Source organism: Camellia sinensis, chromosome 4 (assembly GCF_055761805.1).
Source record: "Camellia sinensis isolate YWXY chromosome 4, ASM5576180v1, whole genome shotgun sequence".
Lineage (NCBI taxonomy): Eukaryota > Viridiplantae > Streptophyta > Magnoliopsida > Ericales > Theaceae > Camellia > Camellia sinensis.
In genome coordinates, this window is record NC_138964.1 from 90,542,527 (window position 1) to 90,566,673 (window position 24,147).

Below are 24,147 nucleotides of genomic sequence, written 5' to 3' on the forward strand. Positions count from 1 at the left end.
CTGTTATCCTTGAGTCGTCTTACCCAGGATTTGAATTGTAGTGGGACGTTTTTCCTTGATCATTGTCTTTTTCAGGACCTTGTCACGAAGAGGACGATTGGCAGTGGTAGTGCAGAAAATGGTCTCTACTTCTTGGATCAACAGGATAAACTTGCTTATTCTTCCACCACGTCTTCTACTACCCCCGCTGATTTATGGTTGTGGCATCGGCGTCTTGGGCATCCTTCCTTTTATTTACTTAAGCATTTATTTCCATCTGGTTTCGCAAATCATCATGTGTCTGACTTTCTTTGTGTGTCTTGTCAACTTGGAAAACAACACAGAGCTTCTTTTGCTCCCAGTTTGAATAAAAGTTAAGTTCTTTTTTCATTAATACATTCTGATGTTTGGGGTCCCTCTCGTGTTATGTCTGTGAAAGGTCATCGATGGTTTGTTACATTTATTGATGATTTTTCTCGTGCTACTTAGGTGTATCTCATGAAAGATAAGAGTGAGGTTTTTTCTGTGTTTCGCAATTTTCATAAGATGATTTGTACTTAGTTTGGGGGCCACTGTCAAACTATTTCGTTCTGATAATGGCGGGGAATACATAGATTCTGGGTTAGGACAATATTTCTCTTCTCATGGCATTGTCCATCAGACCTCTTGCACCAATACCCCTCAACAAAATGGGTGGCGGAACGCAAGAATCGGCATCTTCTTGACATGGCTCGGTGCATGTGTTTTTCTATGAGTGTGCCTCGGCCCTATTGGGGCGACGCTGTTCTCACCGCTGCCCATCTTATTAATCGTCTCCCTACCCAGGTCTTGCAAAAACAAGCTCCTCTTCACGTCCTCCTCGGTTCTCAGTCCTTATTTTCTATTCCTCCCAAAATTTTTGGTTGTGTCTGTTTTGTTCATAATCACTCTCCTTCTCGTGGTAAGTTGGAACCTCGCTCCCGCAAGTGTGTTTTCCTTGGTTACTCTCCTACTCAAAAGGGATATAAATGTTACTACCCTTCTTCTCGTAAGTGGTTTGTGTCCATGGATGTTACTTTCTTTGAGTCCCAGTCCTATTTCTTGTCCTCTCTGGTGTCACCGTCCTCATTTCCGGGGGAGCCTTGGTGTGAAGTGAGTCCTGTGCTTCCTATGGTGGACCCCGTTGTTCTTGCACCACCCTCTTCTACTGTGCTTCCCATGGTGGAACCAATTATTCTTGCACCACCCTCTTCTACTAGGACTATAGAACCCAATGTCACCAACGATAAGGACGGACATGTTTATGTCCGGGACATCGACAGACAACAAGTTAACTAGATACAAGGGACCACTTCTGCTCCTCCACTACCATCTTCTGCTTCTGATGAGAGTCTAGGTAACTATGAATCTCTTGAGTCCATTGATCTTGATGTTCCTATTGCCAAGAGAAAGGGTGTGAGATCTTGTACTCAACATCTTATCTCACAGTGTGTGTCCTACTCTCATTTGTCATCCTCATATAGAGCGTTTGTATCCAATATTTTCTCTGTTAGCATTCCTAACCATTTTCAGGATGCTCTTGCTACCTCTGAGTGGAAAGTAGCCATGATTGAGGAAATGAAAGCACTTAGGAAGAATGGCACTTGGGAATTGACTGAGTTACCTACGGGCAAACGACCTGTGGGATGTAAATGGGTATATACTGTGAAACACAAAGCAGATGGGTCTATTGATCGTTACAAGGCAAGACTTGTGGCAAAAGGGTTTACTCAGACATATGGCATTGATTATCAAGAGACCTTCGCACCCGTGGCTAAGATGAATTCAGTCAGAGTACTTCTCTCTCTAGCAGCTAATCTAGATTGGCCGCTTTATTAGTTTGATGTCAAGAATGCCTTTCTCCATGGTGACCTCAAAGAAGAGATATATATGGACATTCCTCCTGGTTTTGAGGATCATCAGATAGAAGGCAAAGTATGCAAGCTTCGGAAGTCATTATATGGTCTCAAACAGTCTCCAAGGGCTTGGTTTGAGAGATTCACTCAGGCTATGTTTAAATATGGCTTCAAACAGAGTCAGGTAGATCACACCTTGTTTGTGAAACATTCCTCACGTGGTAAGACTACATCACTTATTGTTTATGTAGATGACATAGTTCTTACAGGCAATGATAGTGGGAAAATACCTCTGTTGAAGAAATATTTGGCTAATGAGTTTGAAATCAAAGACTTGGGAAGCTTGAAGTATTTTTTGGGAATTGAAGTTGCTCGCTCTAAGGATGGGATATTTATCACAGAGAAAATATGTGCTTGACCTATTGAAGGAAACTGGGATGCTTGGCTGCAAGGCATGTGCCACTCCACTGGAACCCAATCAGAAATTGGGGGATGATGAAGGAGGAGAAGCTGTTGATAGGGGGAGCTATCAGCGATTAGTGGGTAAGCTCGTTTACCTATCTCACTCCCGTCCTGATATTGCTGTTGCTGTCAGTGTGGTTAGTCAGTTTATACATGCTCCTCATCAGATTCACTTTGAGGCTGTCATGAGAATCTTGAGGTACTTGAAGTCTGCTCTTGGTAAGGGTCTTTATTTTTCAAAGTATGATCATCTTCGTGTGAAAGCCTATATAGATGCTGACTGGGCTGGATCAATAATTGATAGGAGATCAACTTCAGGGTATTGCACCTTTGTTGGAGGCAATCTAGGTATTGATCAGACGGACTCCATGCGGTTATACTGTGATAATAAAGCCACCATCAACATCGCTCACAATCCAGTTCAACATGACAGGACAAAACATGTTGAGATTGATCGCCACTTCATTAAGGAGAAACTCACTAGTGGTACCATTTGTACTCCAGTCTGGTGAACAACTTGCTGACATTCTCACCAAGGGAGTTGGGAATAAACCATTTCATGACATATTAGGCAAGCTGGGCATGCGAGATATTTTCGCACCAGCTTGAGGGGGAATGTTAGCATATTATATTATTATCTGAGCTTTTTTGATTTGTAATTATTCTATGCCCTCAGGGCTCGACTTGTAATTGTCTCATCTTGTAAACCCTAATCTTCATTTATAAATAGGGGCTGATATTCTATCAAACCCTAAGCTGGTTACTCAAGCTTCAGTTTTGTCCAACTTGCAGAAGGGCCGAGTTGACTTTGCTCGCCTGAACAGAATATCAACATTTTGTCCAACTTGCAGTAGGGCCGAACTGATTTTGCTCGCCCATGGCAATGGATGCTTGGGCCATCCAGGTTTATGGCCGAGCTGATTTTACTCACCAGAGCTGGAACTTATATTCGACAAACATTTCAAATCGAAGAAGATTTGCTTATCATACCGAAGACATAACAAAAATAGATACTTGGCGAGCAAAAGTTAAACTTTTCATTGATTAAGAAAGCGGAATTACAAAAGTGGGGCTAAGCCCGGTTACATTCCAAAAAAAAAAAGGGAAAAAGGGCGGAAGATCAGTCTAAATCTACATCAACGGTTTGCTCGGCCAATCCCTCCTCAGCCTCATCTGCTACCACCGTGACAACCTCTTGCTCGATCTCTCGATCCTTGGCCCTTTCCTCAGAAGCTTCAGAAGGAGGATGTTGCTCGGCCGGTTGCACGACGGTAGCTTCTGCTTCAGCTGCTTGTTTGGCTTCTTCGATTAGCCTCCTCTGTACGGCACCGACATAAGCTTGCATATAGGCCGGGATGAAGGCAGCAGGAGGGTTTTGAAACACCTCGGCGTCCTGACCATGGCCAAGTTTTTCCACGGCGACTTTCCAACTGCACTGGGAAAAGATGTCATTGGTCCCCTGGACCTGCCGTTCATATGCTGTCTCACTCTCGGCATAACCGCGGTCTCCAGCCTCGTCGACCTCTTTCTCCAGCTCAGTTTTGTGAGCGTCGCGGAGTTTGCGCAGCTCGGCAATGTATCGGGCCTTCGTCACTTGGAGGGCCCTCTACTTGTCCTCGTCTGCCCGGGCCAATCGTTCAGAAAGCTTGTCGCGCTCGGCCGCTGCTGCTTCCTGCGCGACCTTCAGTTTTGCCAGCTCGGCCGTCTTGGCCTTGTTGTCAGTAATTGCCTCCTATAGACTTTTCCGCACGGCGATCATTCGCTCGTGGGCCAGGTAATTCTTCTGCGCGGCCTGCGCAACAAACGAAAATGTCAGAACTCCACAACCGAGCAGACACTTGACAACAGGAGAACTTGCAAACTTACCAACACTATTGACTTTGTTGCCGAGCACAGAACCTTCAGGTCGGACAGCTCCTCGTGCTTTTTCATGTCGGCAGGAAGGAGCCGCCCTTTGGTCATGTTGAAGCCGAGAGAGTAATCCTTGCGTAGACCGAGTCCGCAGTAGAGCCAGCCCGGCCTTTGTATGTTAACTCGGGTGACTAGACTGGGGGGACACTGGATCGAGCGGATGGCTCGGTGATCGGCTGTTCAGTCTGGTCCCCCAAGTTGGTAGAAGCATGCTCGGTTGAATCTTTATCTGCCAAATGTTGTTCGGTCTGATTTTTTCTCGGCCTTTTCTTTGACCGTTCGCCAAGTTGGTAGAGCTACTCCTCCTTACAAGTCCTTGGCCGTTCGCCCTTTGGGGACTAGATATTGTGGGACCACTCCCAACAGCTCCAGGCAACCGCAAGTTTTTCATCGTTGCTACCGACTACTTCACTAAGTGGGTTGAGGCCGAGCCGTTGGCAACCATAAAGGAAAAAGATGTGAAGAAGTTTGTTTGGCAAAATGTCGTCACTCGCTTCAGTATACTGAAGGCCCTTATTTCGGATAATGGCACTCAGTTTGATGGGAAACTCTTTCGCGGATTCTGCGAAGAGTTAAAGATTGAGTTCTACAACTCAACACCGGCCTACCCTCAGTCAAATGGTCAAGCAGAAGCCTCATCCGGTCTGAAAGTTTTTAGCCAGACTTGAATAGTGAAGCAGTGGCCTTGGAGCTTGACCTAGTTGAAGAAAGAAGGGAACGGGCGCTAATCCACATTGCAACCTACCAGCAAGAACTCTCCAGGAAATACAACAAGACCGTGCATCCAAGGCTATTCAAGATCGGAGACTGGGTCTTGAGAAAGGTGATGGGCAACACGGTGATCCCTGTCGAAGGCAAACTAGGTGCAAATTGGGAAGGGCCGTATAAGGTAACTGGGTTTGCAGGCAAAGGGGCATACCATCTATAGAAGACTTAGATGGTAAAGTTATCCCCAGATCGTGGAATGCAGCTAATCTTAAGATTTACTTAGAAAATATGAGGAAGAAGAACTCCGAAAATATGAGGAAGAAGGAATATATTTCTGTTATATTCAAAACTTCTTATCTTACAAGACCAAATGACACTCCTTATATAGGAGATATTACAAACATATTATAACCCATTATATGCCACTTACATATTATATATTACCACTATCTACCACTATCATATTATATACATGGCACTATCTGCCACCAACACCACTATCATATTCTATACATGCCACTATCTACCACCAACACCACTATCATATTATATACATGCCACTATCTTATTATATACATTAACACAAATTTCCAGCACTCCCCCTCAAGCTGGTTTGAAGATATCTTCCATAGCCAGCTTGCTAGTCAGCTTATCAAATTGCTTCTTGTGTAGTCCCTTCGTTAGCACATCAGCTAATTGTTCACCTGTTGGAAGGTAGGTCATACAGATTATGCCAGCATTGATTTTCTCCTTGATGAAATGTTTATCCACTTCTATATGTTTTGTGCGATCATGTAGAACTGGATTATGAGCTATAGATATAGCTGCTTTGTTGTCACAATAGACCTTCATAGGTGTCGGGTGAGAAAGTTTTAATTCTTCAAGAATTCTTTTAATCCACATTACTTCACAGATTCCATGGGCAACAGCTCTGAACTCTGCTTCTGCACTACTTCTAGCTACCACATTTTGTTTTTTACTCCGCCATGTAACTAGGTTCCCACCTACAAAGGAGCAGTATCTGGATGTTGATCTCCTGTCTGTAACACTTCCTGCCCAGTCTGCATCTGTGTATACTTCAATTTGAAGATGTCCATGTTTCTTGAACAGTAAGCCTCTCCCTGGAGTTCCTTTCAAATATCTTAAGATCTTATAAACGGCCTCAAAGTGCTCTGCCCCTGGTGAGTGCATGAACTGACTTACCATGCTGACTGCAAAGGCAATATCAGGCCGCGTATGAGACAAGTAAATCAATTTCCCTACAAGTCGCTGATATTGTTCCCTCTCTTTGACTTCTTCAGCCTTAGCAGCTTGTAACTTCAAGTTAGGCTCGATCGGAGTCTCCACCATCTTACAACCAAACATACCTGTTTCTCCAAGGAGATCAAGAACATATTTTCTCTGATTAACGAATATACCTTCCTTGGATCGTGCAAATTCCATTCCGAGGAAATACTTGAGGGCTCCCAGATCCTTAATGTGAAATTCTTTTGCGAGTTTCTCTTTGAGGGCTGCTAACTCTGCTTCATCATTACCAGTTAAAATGATGTTATCAACATAAACAATCAAAATTGCAATTTTACTGTCTTTTGAATGTTTATAAAATATTGTGTGATCTGCTTGACTCTGCGAGAAGCCACAACTGATAACTGCCTTCCCAAAGCGTTCAAACCATGCTCTTGGTGATTGTTTGAGTCCGTATAATGACTTGTTCAATCTGCATACTCTGTCGCTTCCAAGTCTCTGCTCAAATCCCGGCAGTAGGCTCATGAACACCTCCTCTTCAAGATCACCATTGAGAAATGCATTTTTAATGTCAAGTTGATGTAGAGGCCAATCTGAATTTACTGCAAGAGATAACAGTACTCTGATGGAATTTATTTTAGCAACAGGAGCAAACGTCTCCTGATAGTCGATCCCATAAGTTTGAGTGAAGCCTTTAGCCACCAGTCTCGCCTTGTATCTCTCAAAGCTTCCATCTGTGTTACATTTTATCGTAAACACCCATTTACACCCAACTGTTTTCTTGTCTTTGGGTAGATCAACTATCTCCCATGTACCACTTCTTCTTAAAGCATTCATCTCCTCCATGACTGCTAATTTCCAATTCGGATCATCCAATGCTTCCTGTATATTCCTTGGAACAAACAAGTGTGAAATCCTAGATGTGAAAGCTCTATGGTTTTTAGACAGTCTTTAATAGGAGAGGTAATTTGCAATAGGATGTTTAATGCAATTTCGGACACCTTTCCTAATTGCTATAGGAACATCAAGGTCGGAAATAGAAGGAATAGGATTACCTAAAATTTCGATGCCAGAACTCGGGTGGACATTCGGGTCATTAGGATGGACATTCGGGTCATTATTCCTTAGATGAAATCGCTTCCTAGTATAAACCTGAAGCTCAGAATTTATCATTTTGTAGTAGGCACCATAGAACTTGGTTCTCCTAAGTGATCATTATCAGACAGATGTGGTTTTTGTGTAGGATAAATGACATTGGGGAGCGGGATAGAAATATCCCAAAAATGGTCTTCTACTCCACTTGTCTCCCCCTGAAGAGAAGTGTTGGGGAAATAGGATTTTGTTTCCACAAATGACACATCCATACTCACATAAAATTTCTTGGTTTGAGGATCGAAACACTTATACCCCTTTTTGTTTGAGGAATAACCCAAAAAAACACATTTTATAGCACGGGGGTCAAGTTTTGAACGAAATTGACTGGGAACATGAACATAGGCAGTACATCCAAAAACTTTGGTGGGTAAATCAGAAAACAACCTCGTGTCAGGAAAAAAAAGTTTTGAGACAATCAAAAGGTGTTTTGTATGTTAACACCTTTGTAGGCATCCTGTTTATCAAATAAGAGGCTGTTAAAATTGCTTCACCCCATAAATATTTAGGAACATGCATGTAAAACATTATTGCACGTGCTACTTCAAGTAAATGTTTATTTTTTCGTTCCGCAATGCCATTTTGTTGAGGGGTATCCCGACATGTAGATTGATGAAAAATCTCTTTTTTTTCCAAAAACTCACCCAATTGCTCATTGAAATATTCTGTTCCATTATCAGAATGTAAAATACCAATTTTGGTTTGAAATTGGTTTTCAATCATATTGTAAAAATTTGTGAATAAATTTTTCACGTCAAATTTTTTATTCATCAAATAAATCCAACATAAGCGGGTATGGTCATCAATAAATGTAACAAACCATCTTTTACCAGAAAGAGTAGTGATTTTAGAAGGGCCCCAAACATCACTATGAATCAAATAAAAAGGTTTGGAAGCCTGGTAAGGTTTTGGCAAATAAGTAGAGCGATGAAATTTTGCAAAAATGCAAGTTTCACAATGAAAAGAATATCAATCCCTTTAAATAATTCTGGAAATAAATGTTTCAGATAAAGAAAACTAGGATGTCCTAGCCTATAGTGCCATAGTATTATTTTTTCTCGAACAGAGATTGAACTAGTACTATTAAAGCTCTGAGCTTTTTTATTACTAACAGGTACTTCATCAAAGTAGTAAAGACCTTCAAGCATCCTAGCATGCCCAATCATCATCCCCGAGTTCTGGTCCTGAAATTCACAATGGGATTCAAAAAATGTAACACGACAATTAGAATCCTTAGATAGTTTACTGACAGACAAAAGGTTACAGGCTAAGTTGGGGACGTGAAGAACAACATTGAGATTAATTTTCTCAGTTAGTTTAATAAATCCTTTTCCTGCAATAGGTGAAAAACTACCATCGGCTATTCTGATTTTGTCATGACCAGAACAAGGGAAATAGGTACTAAATAAATGGGAAAAACTAGTCATGTGATCGGAGGCACCGGAATCTATGATCCACGGAGAGAAGTTTAGGCAAGAGAAGGCTTTAGGATTTCTACCTGTTTGTGCCAACAAAACACTAGGAGTACCGGATGAGGAGTTGGATTTTATCAGCTTTAAGAGTTGATCAATCTGCTCTTTGTTGAAGGGACCTGAATCGGCTTCATTAGCGGTAGGAAAGCCACGATTCTTCTCTCCTTGTTTGCTGCTTTTCCAGTTGACAGGTTTGCCATGGATCTTCCAACACGTTTCGCGTGTATGGCGAGGCTTGTTGCAAAAATCACACCAGACCCGTGGCTTATCATCAAACCTGCGCTGGTAATTTGCAGGCTTGTTGGCCGCAGCATCGCTAATTAAAGCAGAAATTTCAATTGATTCACCAGTACCTTTTTTCTTAAGCATGACGCTCCTTCGGCTTTCTTCCCTTCTGACTTCGGCAAATACTTCGCCAATGGATGGGAGAGGAGGTCTGCCAATAATTCTTCCTCGCACTTCATCGAACTCAATGTTGAGGCCGGCAAGAAACTTGTAAATACGGCTGTCTTCCACAGTTTTCTTATGGTGGTTGCAGTCATCAACCGATTTCCATTCATATGTGTTAAAGATGTCAAGATCATGCCACAACCTTTTCAACGAATTGAAATATTTGGTGACGGAATCATCTCCTTGACGAATCTCTCCCAACTTCAAAGTTAATTCGAAAACTTGAGATTGATTTCCTAGGTCAGAATACATCTGACTAACATTATCCCACAACTCTTGTGCAGTAGTATAGCACATGTAATTAGAGCTTATATCCTCCTCCATGGAATTGACCAACCATGTCATAACCATGGAGTTTTCAGCGTCCCAACTGTCGAACAGCGGATCATTAACAGCAGGAGCCTTCTTGTCACCAGTGATGTAACCGATCTTTCCTTGCCCACGGATATACATCCGGACAGATTGTGACCAGCGGAGAAAATTATCACCATTTAGGCGGATGGTGGTGATTTAGACAGAGTGAGAGTTGGACGTTTTCACCGGAATGGCAGCGGTAGGGGTTGAAGTGGTTTCGGACGTGACTTCCGACATGGCTATGACGGTTTTAGGGCTGCTGTGTTTTTTGTTGCTCTGATACCAACTTAGAAAATATGAGGAAGAAGAACTCCGAAAATATGAGGAAGCATGAATATATTTCTGTTATATTCAAAACTTCTTATCTTACAAGACCAAATGACACTCCTTATATAGGAGATATTACAAACATCATTATAACCCATTATATGCCACTTACATATTATATATTACCACTATCTACCACTATCATATTATATACATGGCACTATCTGTCACCAACACCACTATCATATTCTATACATGCCACTATCTGCCACCAACACCACTATCATATTATATACATGCCACTATCTTATTATATACATTAACACAAATTTCCAACAGATTTTGTACTTCTGAAATGTAATCTCTTCTGTTCCCTTCTCTTTTGAATATTGGCCTTTTGGCACCAGATGTAAATCTCTGACGTGTAATGAAAGATGACCCTATATTTTCCTACCTCCTTCTTATATTATGTGTTTCTGTACAATGACATCACAAGGGTATTAGGCCACTATGAATGCCAGGGGCAAGAAGCCAACATTGGCTTGACAGAGGCCGTACAAACAGTTGGTGTATTGTCCAACTTGCATAAGGGCCGAGTTGATTTTACTCGCCCGAGTGAAATGTTGGCATTTTGTCCAACTTGCAGAAGGGCCGAGCTGATTTTGTTCACCCAAGTGAAATGTTGGCATTTTGCCCAACTTGCAAAAGGGCCGAGCTGACTTTGTTCGCCCGTGTAAAATGTTGGCGTTTTGTCCAACTTGCAGAAGGGCCGAGCTGATTCGGCCATTCCCAAGTGAAATGTTGGCGTTTTGCCCAACTTGCAAAAGGGCCGAGCTGACTTTGCTCGCTCGAGTAAAATGTTGGCATTTTGTCCATCTCGCAGAAGGGCCGAGCTGATTTTGCTCGCCCAAGTGGAATGTTAGCGTTTTGCCCAACTTGCAAAAAGGGCCGAGCTGACTTTGCTCGCCCGAGTAAAATGTCGGCGTATTGTCCAACTTGCAGAAGGGCCGAGCTGACTTTGCTCGCCCAAATAAAATATCAGCGTTTTGTCCAACTTGCAGAAGGGCCGAGTTAACTTTGCTCGCCTGAATAAAATATCAGCGCTTTGTCCAACTTGCAGTAGGGTCGAGCTGATTTTGCTCGCCCAAGTGGAACGTTGGTGTATTGCCCACTTGCACCGAGGCCGAGCTGCTTTGTTCATCCAGGTTTATGGCCGAGCTGATTTTACTCCCCCGAGCTGGAACTTATATTTGGCAAACATTTCAAATTGAAGAAGATTTGCTTATCATACCGAAGAAATAACAAAAATAGATACATGACGAGCAAAAGTTAAACTTTTCATTGATTAAGAAAGCGGAAGTACAAAAGTGGGGCTAAGCCCGGTTACATTCCAAAAAAAAAAAAAAGGGAAAAAGGGCGGACGATTGGTTTAAATCTACATTAACGGTTTGCTCGGCCAGTCCCTCCTCAGCCTCATCTGCTACCACCGTGACAACCTCTTGCTTGATCTCTCAATCCTTGGCCCCTTCCTTAGAAGCTTCAGAAGGAGGATGTTACTCGGCCGGTTGCACGACGATAGCTTCTGCTTCAGCTGCTTGTTTGGCTTTTTCAATTAGCCTCCTCTGCACGGCGCCGGCATAAGCTTGCATATAGGCTGGGATGAAGGCAGCAGGAGGGTTTTGAAACACCTCAGCGTCCTGACCATGGCCAAGTTTTTCCACGGCGGCTTTCCAACCGCACTGGGAAAAGATGTCCTTGGTCCCCTAGACCTGCCGTTCATATGCTGTCACACCCTCGGCATAACCGCGGTCTCCAGCCTCGTCGACCTCCTTCTCTAGCTCGGTTTTGTGAGCGTCGCGGAGTTTGCGCAGCTCGGCAATGTATCGGGCCTTCGTCACTTGGAGGGCCCTCTACTTGTCCTCGTCTGCCCGGGCCAATCTTTCAGAAAGCTTGTCGCGCTCGGCCGCTGCTGTTTCCTGCGCGGCCTTCAGTTTCGCCAGCTCGGCCGCCTTGGCCTTGTTGTCCGTAATTGCCTCCCGCAAACTTTTCCGCACGGCGATCATTCGCTCATGGGCCAGGTAATACTTCTGCGCGGCCTGCGCAACAAACGAAAATGTCAGAACTCCACAACCGAGCAGACACTTGACAAGAGGAGAACTTGCAAACTTACCAACACTATTGACTTTGTTGCCGAGCGGAGAACCTTCAGGTCGGACAGCTCTTCGTGCTTTTTCCTGTTGGCAGGAAGGAACAGCCCTTTGGTCATGTTGAAGCCGAGAGAGTAATCCTTGTCCGCGTCGACCGAGTCCGCCGTAGAGACAGCCCGGCCTTTGTATGTTAACTCGGGCGACCAGACTGGGTGGGCACTGGATCGAGTTGATGGCTCGGTGATCGGCTGTTCAGTCTGGTCCCCCAAGTCGGTAGAAGCATGCTCGGTTGAATCTTCATCTGCCAAATGTTGTTCGGTCTGATTTTTTCTTGGCCTTTTCTTCGACCGACCTGCAGCTTGTTCGCTGGCCAGAGTCGGCACAACCCCCTTCTCTTGCACGGCCGGCGTGGAAGTTCCCCCAGCTGCCTCCGGTGGCTGGGAGTTGCTCGCCTCACCGGTGATCATTGACTTGATAGCTCGAATCTTGGCCATCTCTTGCTTGGTTGTCAAAGGGACCAGTTTGATCGGTGGAAGGCTGGGATCTGGTTCTGGAGAAGGTGCACGCAGGAAGTCGGTCACCCTGCTCTTGCGCGGCGCCGTGTAGCGGTAGCTCGGTTCGAAACCGAGCAGCTTGGGTGATTCTCACTCCTCAGTCGGATGACGCAACGCAACCCTTATAGCCTCCTGGTTTGCGCGGGAGTAATCCTCTGCCAAGAGTTTATAGTCTGCAACATAAAGGCAACTGTTAGACCGGCAGTAAAAAGAGCAACTTCAAAAAAATTGATGCCGAGATGCTCACCAGCACTCCCAAAGTCTTTTCTTATGTACCAGCCCGGTATGGGTGCTTCGGTGTCCTCATAATTACCGGACACCCACAAAAAATCGTCATCGTTGGTCTCTTTGTCCAGGTTACCTTCGATGAGTTTTGCTCGGCCTTTCCTGACCTTGAGATACCAGCAAAACCTACCTTTATTTTTACTAAGTGCATATTGGTGAAATATCTCGGCGAGGCCGAGATTCAAACGAAGTATTCTATTTAGCTCGGCCACGCCGTTTATTATTTTGTATGTATTGTTGGAGACTTGGGTCGGGCACAGCCTAGTCTGCCTTAAAAATTCGCAGATCAGGGGTTGGACCGGGAAGCGCAGGCCTCCTTCTACAATGGACACCATCGTGAAGGAGCATTTGTCCAGCTCGCCCCAGGGAGTGTCTCCTTTCTTGGCGAGCTCCAAGTGGACATCATCTGGAATATTGTACTCTCTACGGAACTCGGCCAGTGCCCCCGGAGAATTCACCATGAACCGGTACTTCCCCATCTATCCCGGTTTTATTTAGTTGGTTGATTTAGGTCGTATCTCGGTAAAAATTTGGTGAATGTTTGCTCGGACTTTGAGCTTCACCGGTTGTAACGCTGAACGGGCCTGGTTGGTCCTAGTTTGTTTTGCATTATTAAGAAACAAGTCCAAGTATTAGCGTGGCATAAATTGCACGGCTTCACTATCTGGGGCGTTTGATCGGTTCAATTTTCTTATCTCGGCTTCACTTTGTGGCCGACCTGGCCTTCCTAGATCGGTTCTAGCCCCCCTTCTTGCAGCTTGGTCTCAGCCTCAAAACAAGACCACAAATAGGTTCTTGCTCGGCTAAATCCTATTTATAGATAAAAAACTTGGGTTTTGCTCGGTCTCGCTCAGGATTCAGGCTGTTTATCCTAAGTGTCAAGTCCGTGCATCGAAACTAGGGGAAACAAGGGGCATGGGAGCCCCATCTGCTTCTCTGATTCCAGTTTTTCCTAAGGTGTACCAGTATTACCCCAAAGAGGGGGCACTGGTAAGATTCTAACAGTCCCAGGCAAGAACATGAAAAGCGTAAATGGCGAGTACGAAGGAGGGGCAGGTAAACTTATCGATATGGACGCCAAGTGAGGAGCAGTTAACCACGATCTTGTCTACAGCCTTTGAGAGGATGAAGGTGGTCGAGAACGACTGGAGGAGCAGTGATGGCAGAAGCTTGGAAACTTGAAGGCTAGGGTTTGGCTCGAGAGAGAAGATGAACAGTAGGGGCGTATGTGACCCCTCATGTGCGTATATAAAGGAGGGGGGAAGCCAAAGGGCGGCAACCTTTTGAAATTTGCGCGTGACGAAGACAGCTGTGGGTCTACATGGAACCAATGGTGTGAAGCCACATGGCATCGAAAAGATAGCTTTGTCAGTATGGCTGTACGATCGATGACTAGACTACTGGGGCACGACCGACCAATTCGGATGGCCCAGTCAAAATGATAATCCCAAATCACGCTCAGCTCAGATGGAAATAAGGGGCAATTGAGAGGGAGATTTGTGCCGGGCTATGGTGCCAAACCGAATCGGCACGGCCTCTCGGGCTATCGCGTTTGGCCGAGCTATGTCGCTGACCGCAATGCGAAGAAATGCATGTGCCCAACCGAGCTTTTGACTCGGCTAAGTCTTCGGTTGGATCCGCAGTGGTGCGTTTGGATCGAGCCAAGCACAGCCCGGAATGAATTTAGACCGGGATGAAGGCCTGCACGCCTCACGGCCAGTCAGTTCGGATGGACCGACTTCTTACAGTTCGGCCGTCCCGGTCGTGGTGGTGTTTCTTCCCATGGGATAGATCGGTTATGATATCCCGGTTGAGTGTGCCACCTGGACCAATGGTGTGATGGATGGGAAATCCACTCGTGGCATGCGTCAATTCCGTTTGGCAATTCCACACACGCTATAGGGTAGGAGACTCTGACCCACAGGTAGGAAGGTCTCATACTCGCGACGGCAGCTACCGTCCCTCGCACCCGTCGTCGACGTCGAGATACTCTTTCTCTGTCCATTCGGGAGACCTGAGAGATGTACTAGAAGAGAGGGCTCGCCGTAGACAGACACGAAGGCTGCCGGCATCGCAAAGGCTGGGCTCCCAGATCCGTTGTAGTGAGGAAGTGGCAATGCCTGTGCCTAGGATGATAGCACCAAGGGACAGAGAGCTAGCAAGACTTACCGCTACCCCGCTGTCCCCAGAAATTGAGAGCACGCCGTTCCCTGCCGGATTCCACCAGCCTAAGTTCACGTTGTACGACGGCAAGACTGATCCGTACATACACGTGAGTCATTACCGGCTGGCAGGACATCGGCGCAATGACGCCCTCATGTGCCTCATATTCCCAGCAAGCTTGGGCGAACTAGGCCTGAAGTGGTTCGAAAGGCTTCCGGAGGGGAGCATTGAGGGCTGGCAACAACTAACAGAGGCCTTCGTCAACAGATTCAAAACCAACACTAGAACACCAAAGGAGGTCGACCATCTCCTGGGCGTTAAGATGGAATTTGGAGGTTCTTTGAACGCATACAATGCCAAGTACTGGGAAAGTTACAACGAGATCCTCGATTGCCCCACCAATTTGGCGATCACCCAATACAAGCGGCGTCTCCCAGTCGGACATAGGCTGCGAGATTCGTTTACGATGCACCAGCCCACTACCATGGAATCTTTGATGCAACGAATCAACGAACACATCCGAGTGGAGGACGATACCGCCACCGCGACCGAGAAGGAGAATCCGGTCCTGGCGGACAGAAAAGTGGCGGGGAAGGTTCACTCGGTAGGGCAGGAGGACAACCGCCCAAACGACCGGTCAAAAGATCAACGTCGTGGCTCAAACCGCGATGATAGGAACAAAGGTCGCAGAAACGACCGAGCTAACACTCCTCGTGATGAAGAGGAAGATGCCAAGAGAAAGTTGAAAGCGCGAACCAGTATCACCACGGTCTTTAAAATCCCTATTTATCGCATCTTGAGTGAAATCCGAGGTGAACCCTACGTCCGTTGGCCGGCCAAGTTGGGAAACACGCAGAGAGGCTTCAACTCGAGGTATCGCTGCACCTTCCATGAAGAACGAGGGCACCGAACGGAGGACTGTGTGCCGCTCAAACAACATTTGGAGGAGTTGGTGGCGGCAGGGCATCTGGACCAGTACATAGACGGTGGTATGAAAGCCGCTCCCCAGGGACAGGGCGAGCCAAACGGCCTCGTCGTCCTAGATGCAGCGCCGCAGGGCATGATCAATGTCATCCATGGCATCATTGAGCTGGCAAGGGTTTGCGAACTAAGAGGGATGATCAAGAAAGCTGAGCACATGTGAGAGGTGCTCTCCATTCAGCCCGCCGTGAAAAATGGGAAGACCGAGGAAAAAGACGTCCTGACCTTTTCTAGCAAAGACTTGGAAAGAATTCAAGTGCCTCATAATCACGCCCTAGTGGTGACCCTCTGCGTCAAGGACTTCGACATCAATAGAATTCTGGTTGACTAGGGGAGTTCGGTCGAGATCATGTATTATGATGCATTCAAATAGATGAAGTTAGAGGACAAGGACTTGGCCCCCGCAACGTCTCCATTGGTTGGCTTTAACTCTTAACCAGAATGGCCGATCGGAAAGATCATATTGTCGGTAAAAGCGGGATCAGTCACGAAGCAAGTGGAGTTTTGGGTGCTTAAAGTCCCATCGACTTACAACTTAATTTTGGGCAGGGGCTGGTTGCATGCCATGCAGGCGGTAGCATCGACCTACCATCAGGTCCTGCGCTTCCTGGCACCAACCGGACAGATAGAAGAGGTTTGGGGAGACCAGGTGATGGCAAGACAATGCTTCGTCGCAGTAAATGGCAGCAGAGCTGCCAAGGGCTTGGTGCAGATGATAGAGGGCCCGGAGGGAAAGGAAGTCCTGGAAGACGTAGGAAGAAAGGCCAAGGAGAAATCGGTCGAAGACTTGGTGGAGGCAAGTGCAACGGCAAACGCTCCCGTCGCAACTGCACTTGCTGAGGCTCAAGAGGGAGTTGCAGCGCCAAACACTCCCGTCGCAACTACACTTGCTGAGGCTCAAAAAGGTAGTTGCGGAGGCAAACAGATAGTACACAGTACATGCAGAAGGACGCGTGGCACCTTCAGCCTGGTGGCTCAAGGCAGAATATTTCATGTGATCCTCTAGGCCACATGTCCTCTCTCTATTTGGCCACTTGGTGTCCTCTTGGTGCCATGGAAAAGCCTATATAAATAGGACCCATTTCCCAAGGTTCAACAAGAGGAATTTTGGGGATTTGGGGGAGATGCTGCCCATTTTGGCACTGCCATACATTTCTTCTTGAGCTACTTGGTTCACCCTCACCCAGCTGCACACTCTCCAACTTCCAGACAGTTGCTGCTGCTCATTCTCAAGCCACTTCCACCATTCTTGGACCATTAGCATAGTTTTGCCTCTCTAATCACCTTCTCTAACCTCGAACCCCCTTACATTTTTGGTGACTCCGCTGGGGAGGCTGCTTTGTTGGTTGTTCATACCCGCAGTGGTTTACACACCTCATTGGAAAAAAATGGCAGAGGATGAAGTTCAGCAAGGCTCTTCAAATGGCGGAGCAGCACATACGGAGGACCGTGACCACAGTGTTGTGATTGAGGCTGTTCAGTTACTCCAAGATACGCAGAGGGAGATCCTGGCAGCTTTGCAAACTCTGATTGATGCTATTATGGCCATGGCTTCTCGACCAGCTCCAGCGCAAGCACCTCCGCCTGCAGCAGTCCCAAACCCTGTGCCTAACCTGTTCCCTAAGGTTTGGGCTCCGATCCAGGTGCCTCCGGTGGTACTTTAGGCGAACAGTGCGGCTGTTGGTTTAGCTACGCAGGAGCAGACTAGACCATTCCAGCCCACTCACTTTGTTCCTCTAGCCGATGAACAAGCTATGCTCGAGCAAGAGCGTAGCAAGAAGCAACTCCCATCTCTCCCCGACTCAGATGTGAAGGCCCCGTACTCTTAGGAGATATTGACCATGCCATACCCAACTGGGTATATAGTGCCAAAGTTTATTAAGTTTGATGGAAAACAAGGCAATGCCAGAGAACAGGTGGTGAGGTTCATAGAAACTCTTGGTGTCCATGGCAGTAACCACTCTCTGTGCCTTCGGGAGTTCTCCAAGTCCACTTACTGAAAGGGCTTGCAGCTGGTATGTGAACTTGGCTCCCAACTCGATCAAGAGTTGGGAGGAGATGGTGAACAAGTTCCACACGAAGTTCTTCCAAGTCCGAGAGAAAGTTACAACCCTCACCCTTGGGCGAGATGTCCAAAAGGAGGGCGAAGATATACTAGACTCTGTTAAGCTGTTCTAAGATAAGGCTAATGACTGTCATGAACCAGTGGACGAGACCCATTTAGTCAGCATATGTGTGGAGGGGTGCCATACGCGACTACAAAATTTTCTTGGTGAATCATAATTTGCCTACCATTTTAGCCTTGATTGAGGCAGCTAGGAACCTCAGTACCACTAGTCCCTTGCAGAGAACTCGTGACAGCCACCGCTACCCTCGCAGTAGCAAAGTTGCTGCGGTAACCTCTGCAGGAGGGAGCCGCTCGCAAGGGGAGGCGACGTCCCCTCGGAAGAGAGAGAGTTATGAGGACAGAAATCCATGTCCTTGCAGCCTTGAGAATGTTAAGGCTCTGGTTAAAGAATGGGTAGCTGATGGTGAACTTACCTTGCCTCCAGTTGAAGTCCCTCCAACCAAGAAGGACAAAGAAAGCCCGAATTATTGTGTCTATCACAGAACCACCAGACACCCTACTAGGGACTGTTGGACTTTGAAAAGTATCTTCAAGAAGAAAGTTGACGCAAATGAGCTGAAGTTCAAAGATGCCGGTAACCGTGATGTGCAAAAGGACCCTTGTCCTAACCACAAGGAGAAGGGGAAGAATGTACATATATGATTGGCTATCTCGGGCCTGTGCGTGATCAAGTGCATATGGCGTCTTACTATGATGAGTTAGAAGAACTTGCAACCGGCCAGCTCCCTGAGACAGTACCTGCAGAAGCAAAATTCGTAGAGGATGCTAATGCCCAGGCCTTGCAAAACTCTGTTAAGTTTCGCGCCTTGTTTGACCAGTTGGGGCTGAGCCAAGCCGCCAGGTTGGAAGCAACAAAAGCCCTCATTAATATCTTTGAAGTGCACCATGATGAAGTTGCTGAGGCTAAGGAGTATGTGGCTCGGCGCATCCAGGAAGCTTATGGGGCCATTACTTTTTCAGAGGCAGACAGAGCATACCCATTTCCCCATAATCGTCCTCTTTTTGTCACAGCATACATCAATGATGTAGAGTTCAAGCGTGCTTGACGGGTTTTGGGGACGAGAAAAAAGATACCAAGGGCCATGTGGTCATGGACTTTGCAGTTGGTGAGATCCATTCCGCAACCAAGTTTCATGTGATCAAAGCAGACACAAATTGCCACATGATACTTGGCAGAGCTGGGATGCACTATGGAGCTATCCCGTCCAATTATCACCAGTGCGTGAAGGCAAAGTTGGGAAAGCGCACAGTAACCATATAAATGCGTCTGAACAGCCATTTGGGGTTGAGGAGGCACACTATTCGGATGCAGTTTTCTTTATTGAGTTGTCAGCGGGTGAAACTCCAAGGACCGGTAAAGTTGCAGGAGTAAAAAGGCATTCGGGATGCAGAGGCTGCTCCAGAAAGTAGTGGGCAGAAGAGGAGCAGCAAGCCCACAAGTCCTTCGCCCAAGATTGTTAAGGTGCGGGAGAGCGGTAAGACAGTTTACTACCTATGACGGGTCTTGGAGGCCAGGCTTCACATACCTTGGGAGGATGGCCCCGAGACAAATAAATGTGACGATGACGAGTCCCAAGAAGAGTTGGTGGAGACGCCTGAGCCCACCCCTGAATGCGCGCAAGATAGACCCAAACCGCTGCAGGAGGTACTTGCTGAGGTCAACCTCAACGACTTACCAGGGCAGAGCAAGCCCCGTGTTCATCAGCGACACAATGGCTCCAACAGCTAAGGCAGAATTGATAACACTACTGAAGCGGTACAGTGACGTCTTTGCTTGGACATACGATGAGATGCCTGGTCTTGACCCATCTCTTGTCACCCATCACCTGGATACTTTTCCCAACTCTAAGCCAATAAAGCAGCATGCTCGAAAGTATCACCCTGACCTTGAGGCAAAGATTAAGGAAGAGGTAGAAAAGTTGTCGAGGGCCAAGTTCATTGAGCCTATAGAGTACCCAACTTGGCTAGCAAATATTGTGCCTGTGGAAAAGAAGAACGGCCAGATCAGGGTCTGCGTAGACTTTCTCGACCTGAATGAATGAGGCTTGCCTATTGCCCCATGTTGACACACTTGTCGATTCTACTGCGGGCCGTAAGATGTTCTCCTTTATGGATGGGTTCAGTGGTTATAACCAGATCAAAATGGCATCAGAAGATGCAGAAAAAACGGCATTTAGAACACCCTTGGGAAATTTTTTTTATACGGTGATGCCCTTCGGTTTGAAAAACGCGGGGGCAACCTACCAACGGGCTATGACTGCAGTGTGCCATGACATGTTGCATCATGAAGTGGAAGTATATGTGGATGATCTGGTGGTCAAGTCTACCGAGGCAAACCGACACCTCTGCGACTTGGAAAAAGTTTTTCAGCGATGCCGCAAATTCTGCCTAAAGATGAACCCTCTCAAGTGTGCCTTCGGAGTTACAGCCGGCAAGTTCCTTGTCTTTTTTGTACACCGGCGGGGGATTGAAGTAGATGGGGATAAGATTAAATCAGTCATGGAGATGCCACCACCACACTCTCAAAAGGCTTTGAAGAAATTCCTAGACAAAGTGTCATACCTCAAGAGGTTCATTCCAGCCCTTGCTGAGATAACCTTTTCCTTTGGGACACTGCTGAAAGGGAATCACAAGTTTGAATGGTTGCAAGAACATCAGCAGGCATTTGATATGGTGAAGAAAGCACTTACAATGATTGCCCTACAACCCAACAAGCCTCTGCTACTGTACCTGACGTCTACACCTCGGTCTATTGGGGCTCTACTTGTCCAAGACATAGATGGCATTACATCAGTCGCAAAGTCAATGGTGTCGAGTCGCGATATACCCCAATTGAGAGGCATTGTTTAGCCTTAATCTTCACAACGCGGAAGTTGCGCCACTATTTTTTGGCACACCCAATCCATGTTGTGACCTCGAAGTGATCCGGTCTGCTACTTGCTAAGCAAACCCGCTCTGACTGGAAGAATGGCAAGATGGCTTTTGGCTCTAGCAGAATATGACATCACTTGTGTTACTCCCAAGGCTATTAAGAGCCAAGCACTTGCAGACTTACTGGCCCAATTTCCATCTGGTGAACATGAACCTGCAGAGGTATTTCTACCAGGTGAGGTCCATGTCTCAGCAGCTACAGTTGAGGCTTATTGGGACTTAAAATTTGGTGGAGCTTCGGGAGCTGGGAAAGGTGGAGCTGGCATAACACTAACCAGTGAAGGAGAGAAGTTTCATCTATCATATAAGCTTGATTTTGAATGTTCAAACAACGAGGCTGAATATGAGGCGTTGATATTGGGTCTAATCGCTGCCCAAAAGAAGGGCCTCCGCAAGTTGAAAATTTGGGGTGACTCTGAGTTAGTTGTCAGGCAAACAATGGGTGATTTCGCCTTAAAGGAGCCTCTGTTGGGCCCGTATCGCACCGTGGTTCAAGGGTTGCTCACTCAATTTGATGATGTCCAAATCCAGCATACCCCTCGAACACACAACCGTTTCCCCGATGCCTTGGCTACACTGGGGGCAAGGGTGGATATACCAGATGATAGTATAGCCATCGTCATCGAGAAAAGAACAACACCAGCAGTGTTAGCCGAAGAACATACAGAGCATGAAGCTGAGGGATGGAAAGCAGATATAATCCAACAGAACAGTTGAAAACAGGCCAGGGAACAATCAGACTAGCAGAACTTGCATAATTTCTGCTCCTCAGAGGAGAGTTGTATTTTCGCGGTGCCAATAACTTGCTGGCAAGGTGCGTCGGTAGAACATAGTATGGTCTGCTTGGCTTTAAATGTATCCGAGGTTTTTTGCAACCTTCCCAATGCGTTCAAACCACGCCCTTGGGGATTGTTTGAGGCCGTATAGAGACTTGTTTAATTTGCAGACTTTATCTATACCAAACTTCTTTTCAAAACCTGAAGGTAGGTTCATATAGACTTCTTCTAGATTTCCATTTAACAAGGCATTTTTTACATTTAATTGATGTAGAGGCCAGCTGGAATTAACTGCTAGTGACAGTAAAACCCGAATTGAGTTCATCTTGGCAACTAGAGCAAAGGTTTCTTGGTAGTCAATCCCGAGGGTTTGTGTAAACCTTTTTGCCACGAGTCTCACCTTATATCTTTCCACGCTACCATCAGCTTTGCACTTCACTGTAAATACCCATTGGCACCCTACTGTCTTTTTGTCCTTAGGCAGATTCACTAACATCCAAGTACTGTTCTTTTCTAGAGCATTCATCTCTTCCATAATTGTTGATTTCCAATTAGGATCATCCAAGGCTTCCTTAATAATTCTAGGAACAAACAGGTTAGATATTTTTGAAGTAAATGCCCTATGACTTTTGTAAAGTTTATCATAAGATAAATATTTCGCAATGGAATGTTGGGTACATTTTCGAATTCCTTTCCTAATGGCTAGAGGAAGATCACAATCTGTGGGTATAACATTAGGTAAAACCGCTGAAGGAAATGGAGATGAAGTAGAGACAGATGATGGAGGAACCAGATTAGGAATACCCAAGGTTCTGAAAAGCGGCTGCGGTCGTCGTAACGGTGGCGGTGGCACGGTTGCGGTTGCGGGGTGTAAAGGCCGTAGCGTAACGGTTGCAGTTATTGGAACCGTGAATTTTTTTATTTTTCGCACAATTTGAAAAAAACTTACTAATATGCACATTTTTTTCCATGATCATATCTATTGGGTTTTAAAATAAATATTGATCAATTTTTGTAAATTTTTAAGTTTGATGTAATATATTTCATATTTTTAAATCACTGTAAACTGAGTTTTTTACATTTTATTTTAATAATTAATGACTTTATATTCTACAAAAAATCAATCACTAACTATTATATATAAAATAAACAATGACAAAAGTAAGAGAATAAATAAAAGCCTAAATATATATATATATATATGTATATTTTAATCAAGCCAAATAGATAATGACCACACTTATTATTATTATTATTATTATTATTATTATTATTATTATTATTATTATTATTTTCAAATAATATATAGATAGACACACAGAAACAAAATAGTTGAGTGATAGCAACTTAATAGAATAGTATAGGTCTTACAGCTTCAACAAATCAATAACATGTTCTCCATCTTCCCTCTTCTTTCTCTCTATCTCTTCCTCCTCCATCTTCCCTCTTTATCTTCCCTTTTCTCTCTCTAACTCTCTTCTCCAATTTTCAACTTTTTTTTTTTTTTTTGTGTTTTTTCAAAAGAAGCAATTCGGAACCGTTATATAAAGGTGCAAAATAGGCTGTTACGGCACCATTACGACCGCTATAGTGGCCGCTACGGCCGACACACCAGTGAATCTCAATCACACTGCAAAAGCAGCCGTAACGGGTGGCGGTAACCACCACAACCGTTACGTTTTACGTAACGGTTGCGGCCGCTTTTTAAAACCTTGGGAATACTTGAACTACTTGAGGGACCTTTTTTAAGAGATTCTGATTGGCTTTGTGGTAGAGTGGTTGGCTAGTCTTTACTTTTTCTTTGAGTATTTTTCTAAGCATAAACCAAAAACTCAGGTTCGGGAACAGTTTGTTCCAATTGTAGTATTTCTCCCCCTGCTTGTGAGCCTTCTATGTTTGGAGAAATTGGACTGGGATTTCATTCGTTCTCTATATCTTGAATACCCTGTTTCTGTTCTTGTTTTTCAGAAAACAAGGGATGGAGATCGAATAGGATTTGGTAAGGGATCCGAAGTTGTCTGCCAAAAATTTTCTTCCTTTCTCTTTTTCTCCCCTTGAAGAGAATTTTTGGTAAAATAGGATTGAGTTTCAAGAAAGGAGACATCTATAATCACCCGAATGTTTTTTGTTTGAGGATTATAGCACTTGTAGCCTCTTTTGTTTGGAGCATACCCGATGAAAACAACACAATAGTGAGAGTTTTTGGATAATTTACTGACAGACAACAACTTGCAGGCCAGTTTAGGAACATGAAGGACGTAGTGAAGAGTAATATTTTCTAAAATTTTTATTTGAACTTTTCCTACAA

General features: G+C 45.4%; 3 protein-coding genes across 12 annotated transcripts in view; 2 read left to right on the forward strand and 1 right to left on the reverse strand.

The window, feature by feature from the left end:
- The window catches only part of LOC114275728 (uncharacterized), a 61,127-nt gene that overhangs the window by 30,032 nt on the left and 6,948 nt on the right, over nucleotides 1–24,147 (forward strand). The gene's annotated exons all lie outside the window — the stretch shown is intronic.
- LOC145824724 (uncharacterized) lies at nucleotides 8,380–9,856 on the reverse strand. Its single transcript, XM_082925294.1, has 2 exons — nucleotides 8,830–9,856; nucleotides 8,380–8,515 (listed from the first exon to the last, which is right to left on the reverse strand). Exons 1-2 carry the CDS (start codon nucleotides 9,704–9,706, stop codon nucleotides 8,481–8,483), a joined length of 912 nt encoding a protein of 303 aa, XP_082781420.1. The 5' UTR covers nucleotides 9,707–9,856; the 3' UTR covers nucleotides 8,380–8,480.
- On the forward strand, nucleotides 21,100–21,780 carry LOC145823877 (uncharacterized). Its single transcript, XM_082923424.1, has one exon. It carries the CDS (start codon nucleotides 21,100–21,102, stop codon nucleotides 21,778–21,780), a length of 681 nt encoding a protein of 226 aa, XP_082779550.1.

Coding starts and splice junctions, on each gene's coding strand:
- LOC145823877 (XM_082923424.1), top strand. CDS start 21,100: ATGGCAAGATGGCTTTTGGCTCTAGCAGAATATGACATCACTTGTGTT.
- LOC145824724 (XM_082925294.1), bottom strand. CDS start 9,706: ATGTATATCCGTGGGCAAGGAAAGATCGGTTACATCACTGGTGACAAG. Junction 8,516..8,829: donor TGTTTTGTTGGCACAAACAG/GTAGAAATCCTA, acceptor TGTGAATTTCAG/GACCAGAACTCGGGGATGAT.